Source organism: Echinops telfairi, unplaced genomic scaffold (genome assembly GCF_000313985.2).
Source record: "Echinops telfairi isolate 266 unplaced genomic scaffold, ASM31398v2 ScPeMD7_7463;HRSCAF=8501, whole genome shotgun sequence".
Lineage (NCBI taxonomy): Eukaryota > Metazoa > Chordata > Mammalia > Afrosoricida > Tenrecidae > Echinops > Echinops telfairi.
The window spans coordinates 6,864,695-6,871,105 of record NW_022111363.1 but is presented as its reverse complement, the minus strand read 5'-3'; the positions used below and the strand labels follow the sequence as shown (position 1 = coordinate 6,871,105).

Sequence of the window (6,411 nt, the reverse complement as noted above, 5' to 3'; positions counted from 1 at the left end):
CAGGCACTGGGGGCTCTGCAAATCCTCCCAGCGGCTTAATGAAACTTGTGGCTCCAGTGCAGTGGTGGGGACCCAACAGTCTCCTCGTAGACGGAGTGAAAACAACGCTTTGGATGGCTGTCACCTCCATCTCACCGGCCCCGTGAAAGCGGGAAATGACTTGATGCGTTGAAGTGGTATTTGTAAGAAGGCCAGGCAGGCATCAGACTGAGGACAAGGGCCTTCATTCCAAGAGACCATGCAGGCTCATCAGGAAGAAGTGGAAATCTTACCTTTTAAGGAGACTCCACCCCTGCCCCCTTTTCCTTATGCATGTAGGTGCCCGTGGATGAGGGTGGGCAAAGTCTGGTACGTGTGGCACGCAGTCTTAAGCTCTCCTACTTGGGCAGGCAGGAGAAACGTCATGGCTCACTAAGTATCAGGGACACAGAGAGCTGCTGGGTGCCAGGGAAGGGATGGACGGCACGTCACCTCCCACAGTGACATTTGGAAATAAGAGAGAGCAGACATCGTTTAGATCAAGAGTTTCAATGAAGCCATGAGGTTACAACCACTCAGGCTGCATCTCCCATCCCTGACACGCTTCCCCGCGTGCAGGGGAGGGTGCCCAGGTGCTCACCTTGGAAAAGGGAGTAACTCTACCCTGGTAGCTTGTGACGAGCCAGGCTACACAGCAGGAGGGACAAGGATAGGTCATGTCATAAGGCCCCAAGCGAGCATGATACAAGGTGTGCAATCTTCTTCATAGAGATCAAGATGAAGTTCAGCATGGAGCAGGCTCAAAGCCAGGACACTCACTTACCATTTTATCAATTGTGGAGGGGTCTAGGCTACTGGCCTGTTCGCTAGCAGCCACACTGCGATTTTCCCTAGCCTCTGACCTTGGATCGTGATGCTCAAGAAAGGAACAATCTTGTGAGAAGGCTACAAGAGACCTATGAAAACACTGGGTGTTCAAGATTTTCTTAAGATCCAACTCAAGAACAGAATATAGCTAACACCGTCCAAGTTCCCAAATTAAGGGGCCATGAAATGCCAAGGCCTATGAAGGCAACTGCAGTATTCTTTTGACACATACCAGCGAGACAATACACATTCAGGACATTTTCAATGGTAATGAAGGTACCATACCTGTGATGATGGTAAGGATGGTGGTGGTGGTGGTAGTGGTGGTGGTGGTGGTGGTGGTTGTTGTGGGAGGAGGGATAGTTGTGGGGGGATCTGGATAAAAAAAAAAAGGAAAATCAAACCCACAATGCTGAACACAACAATGGTCAGTAAAGACAAAACAAGGGCACGGAGACACTGAGATGCTTGTTGAATGGCATCCCCCTTTGAAACCCAACGCTTTGTTTTTGGGTTGGCTTTCATTGGTCTGCTTTCCTCCTGCCAAGATTTGGGGGCTTGTGGATTGTATCCCAATGCCTGAGTTGGAAGAGCTCAGAAGAGAAGAAGAGAGATTTTCATTAGTGAAGTGAACCAGAGGAGGAGGAGGTGGGAAGTCGAGGGGGGTAGAGTGGGGAGGTGGGGGCATCCGACGTACAGCCTCCTCACCCCCCACCCCCTGGATTTCAAAGGTGATGTAGAGCTGCGTTGCACCTAGAGGGGGCAATGGCGGCCCTGTCGCTTTCTCCTGGTGCCCAGGGAGGCAGGCTGGGGAAACGGGGCTGCGCTGTTTAAAGGGCTCAGTGCCGCCAAGGACGCTGCGCTCCTGCTCCCTTGCTCCCTGTGACGGTTCACTTCATTATTCTCTATCAGTACAGCTCAGCAGGAAGTAAAGCTTCTTCTACACTGGTAATAAATACAAAGAAGGCAGAATGTCACCACTAAATATCAAGTCCCAGGCATGTGAGATTTTACTGAGATTTTGTTTTTTAAGTCAATAAATTTTACAACTTCTGAATATTCATGTGATGCTGCCGTCGCTCGCCTGAAAAGCCTGACCTGAGCGGGAGGCAGCGATGAAGCCCAGGGAGAAGGACACGTCAACAGGACCTGGCCCTCCACGCCGGGCGGCCTAGGAAGAGCCTGCAGACCCGACCTGGCGTTTGAGAGGGGTACGCTCGTCGACCATCTAGAAATGATTCGAGGGATGAGGACCGGCAAATATGAAAGAGGGGGGGAAAATATCCCGAGCCTAAATGATCAAACTGAATGTGTTAGATTATCAGCAAGACTTTGAACTAAGCAATCATTCTGCTATAATAGAGGATAAGACGATTTGAAGGCTTTTGATTTTAAATTTTATCTAAAGCACATCAACTTTGTCTCCCTGACACATCTGGTGTCCTTTTATCTCCAAGGGAGCTCTCAGACTGTCTAATTAATACATCAGAATGTTAATTATATACTGCACCTTTATTGGGTTTGGCACAACTTCCTGAGAGTTTGTGACAAACATGACCCCGGTGCTTGGCTGGCAAGGTCAGCTGAAAAGGGTCTCTACGACAGATCAATAATCCAAGGTTTTCATTTTCCTCAAAAAATGGCTTCTTTCATCCAAACCCTGGTACAAATGTGATGGGGACAGCTCAATGACAACTGTCTCTGCTTTACTGGGGAGGAAGGGAGCTTTGTTCGTCTAAATTGGGGACACAGTAGTTTAAATTGTTTAAAGTAGCCTCGCATGATCTTTTATTTTAAAAAATCTCACAATCCTACAAGAAGTAGAAATGATTCAAAGCCATATGAATGGGATGAGATCTATTTTTATTTCAGGTGTGTTTTAAGCCTTCTCCTTGGACAGGTTGCATGGGTGGGCAAGTATTCAGTGAGCTGGCCACTCACTTGGATGGGAACCGCACTGAAGGCGTCGGGGAAGGCAGAGATGACCAGGTGAACCAAGTGCTGGAGGTGCCCTGCTTACTCTCAGACACCGTATTAAATAAGCCTTGTCTAGAGAGAACCATTGCCCAGCCTGGGGACCATGAATGTGGTTCTTCTGTGGCAGTTTAATGATGACATTTATCACCAAAACACTGCTCTACCTGGACCAGAATGCTATTTCCGTCCCCCAAGCTTTTAAAGTACTGACACAAAGTGGGCAATGTTCACAATACAGTAAATAGATCTGAAGGCGAGTTGAGAATCGGGTTAAGAACCTCAGTGTGGACCACGCTAACAAGGGCGTGGACTTCAGAGAAAGAGACCCATTCTACCTGGGGATGGAGAAGCAGAGGGATTATAAAGACAGCCTCACTGGGTGCTTAGGAGTCAGAAAGCATCATGGCCTGCTCACGTCCTTGGATGCTTTGTGAGCGCGGGCACATTCCATCATCTGTGAGATGGGATGGCAGTGTTTACTTCCTGCTGTCACTGTGGAGACCAGATGAGACTGGACCTGTGAAAGACTCACCAAGAGGCTTGGCACAAAGTGGACGCTCAGTAAATGGTAGCAAGAATCTATTATCTAAAATTATGCAGATATAGCTGTCCATCCAATCCATAAGATGTTGCCCATCTTGAGTGGGAGCAGCAGGCACCATCCATCTGGAATGGTTCCTCTCCGTCACTCAGTTTTCTTTGGCTGAAGAACCCAAGCCAATATAATGGACTGGTGGAAACCTGTCACTGCTCTGGATCATCTGGAGTTCTTAAGGAAAAAGCTGGACTGGAAGGTTTGCAAACGTGGGCCCCAGCAGGGTAGGGGATGCCCAGTCGAGGGAACCATACCCAGAATGAAGAAGGCACAGGTAGATGGGAGAGAGAGGTACTGAGTTTCCATCTCCCTGATGGCAGCAGATGGTAACTAGTCGACGGACCAAGAAGGCTTGGACTGCATAGTGCCAACCACAGACGGGCCATGTGGCACCTCTCTCACCTACTGAGGGAAGCTGCGCCCCTTGAAGTCATTCCCTTTGCTGTGATTTCCCTGGCAACCGAGGGGAATTAATGTTATTATCTGCAGACCACGGACAACAGGAGCAGCATGTGAAGACAACATCTTAGACGTCTACCAATAAGGTGATTAGACATGATCCTTTCATTTGGCATTAAGCTAGGAAAAGAAAAGACCCCGGGTGTAGACGGAGGATTATATTTTAATATCCATGTAGATATGGGCAAAGCATGCTCCTATTTGATCAGAAAGACTGCCAACTCGTTTTCTCTGGAAGGAAAGGGGTCTTGGTTCTAAGACACTGTGGTGTACATATCCCAGATAGAATTGTGTACCTGTGCATGTGTGTCTGTGTATACTAATTATGCTGTTACCATGAAAAAAGAGGCACACACACACACACACACGCACACGCTCCTATTCAATTATTTACAAGACAGTGATGTCTTGACGTCGTTCTATGTCCTGTATGTTTATGACCATGGTTCCGGTTTTAGCAACCCTCAGGAAGCGTTAGCTGGGCGGGAGAGACTCACTACGTCGTCCTCCGTCTAGAGGGGCAATGCACTCCTCGGTCCAGTGGGGGCTATTCACCAGATGCAAAGGTGACCAGCTAGAAACAGGGAGGAAGTTTAAAATGCTGCACACACTGACAACACTCGATAAATACTTGCTGGTGAGAGAGGGGGACTCAGGATCATATGCTTCAATGATGCGGTAAGAAGATACTTAATTAAAAAACAGAAAGGAGGAAACAAGCGAACCAAACGCCGAACCGGCTCCTGCCAGTCCTTTCTGATTCCTGGCAGTCCCGCTTGTTACAGAGTAGAACTGCCCCAGAGGGGTTTCCTGGCTATTAAAAAATAAAATTTAAATTAAAAAAAAAAAAAAGGAAGAAGCAAGCAAGCACTTGTGTGCACGCAGCGCTCCAGGTGCTTCTATAACTAACAGGGGCTTTGTGTTTCTCCATTTTTCCCAACTATTTACACTAGGGATTCCGTTTTTACATTTTCCCCAACTATTCATTGGCTTATAACTTCCTCTGGAATTTAATAGCTTCCTGCTGAAATTGGGAGGGTTCTGTCCATCAAAGCAAGCAAGAAAAAGGCTAGCCCAGACATCATAGCAAAATCCGTCTGGGCAGAAAGTTTCTGAGCGGGGGGGAAAAAAGCCATTCATGGCGAAGGATGCATTTTTTCCGATCGTGACTTGTAACTGCTCCGCGGTTTGTGCCTCACACAGCTTTGCTGCTCGGCAGGGCCAGGGACTGTGGCCTGGTGGGAAGGCCGAGAGCAGAGGCATGGAGACGACTCGCAGCTTCCCAGGCCGAGACGCTGGGGTCCGCCTCCGGCTGGGTTTCTTTTAATTCTTGAAGGAACTAACAAAGCCCAAGGCCACCAAGCCGGTTTGGACTGGCGGCAATCTTGTCTGGCAGAGCAGAACTGCGCCATGGGGGTTCCCAAGGCTATACATCTTTACGGAAGTAGACTGCCACATCTTTCTCCCGAAATGGGATCGGATGGGTGGTGGGTTTGAACCCCCAGCCACTTGGTTCTTAACTGGGCGCTTAACCACTGGGTCACCAGGGCTCCTTTCCTGAAGGAAACCAAGAGGCCCGGGGGGCTTCAGCCTGCGTGACCGGAAGCTTTGGAGGGATTCCCGAGCAGCAGGAGCATGGGCGGGGACCTGGTGGAAGGCAGTGTCTGCCTCGCACGTACCGTATACATACAGCATATAATCCGAGTGAGCTGACCCCACGATGTTTGAAGCTTCGCAGCGGTACGTGCCATTATCTGTTTTGTTTAGGTTATTGATGAACAGGTTGGGCCCGGACAGCACGGCGTGTTGAGGCATTTCATCATCGACTCTCACCCAAGATATCATCACAGGCCTGTGGAGGGAGGGGAAGAAAGGCAGATGTCATTATTATTTCCCACTAAAAGGTCTGCATCCGACTTCACACTCACTCATTAAATGAACTGCATGCAGGGTGACACAATTAAAGAAAGACTAGTGGAGAGATTACAAACTCACAGAATCATAACCTTGAAGTTCTCCAAAAATCTGCTTGGCATGCGATCCATTTTTATTTTATTATTATTATAGACATTTTTAAAGAAAACATGATCAGGTGTGGGGGACACTGTCAGCAGATCACAAGCAGGGGTCTCACGGTTTCCAACCCATCTGCAGACAAATCAGCCAATAAACCGATGTCCCTGTGTTTCCGGCCCTGCTGGGTGGTTTCACACCAATCCCGACAGACAGGGCAGGGTGCACCCATTGTTAATCATCTCATTAATTAGGGGGGAAATCGAGTGTCTGGCTAATGATACATGCTTTAAGTCTATTGGTAACTAGCACACGAAGACACCTGCTTAGAAGCCACTTGTGATATGTTAATGCACGCAGAGCTCCGCGGAGATGAACGGTGTTTAACTTTTGAGCGGCTCTAGCTGTTGGCTTCTGCTGTTTGGAAAACCACGGCTGGCTCTGGAAAGATACAATCCTTTCTCTCCCCTTAGCCCCTATCTAGAACCAGCTCTCCCTAATACAAAACACAAGTTGCTCTC

At 48.5% G+C, this 6,411-nt stretch overlaps 1 protein-coding gene across 1 annotated transcript in view; it reads right to left on the bottom strand.

Moving 5' to 3' along the window:
* Positions 1-6,411, bottom strand: part of CADM1 (cell adhesion molecule 1) — a 405,565-nt gene that overhangs the window by 32,527 nt on the left and 366,627 nt on the right. Inside the window, exons 7-8 of the mRNA XM_004712801.2 lie at positions 5,557-5,729; positions 1,132-1,221 (exon numbers count right to left, since the gene is read on the bottom strand). Coding sequence (XP_004712858.1) covers positions 1,132-1,221; positions 5,557-5,729 — 263 coding nt within the window. The remainder of the gene's footprint in view (positions 1-1,131; positions 1,222-5,556; positions 5,730-6,411) is intronic.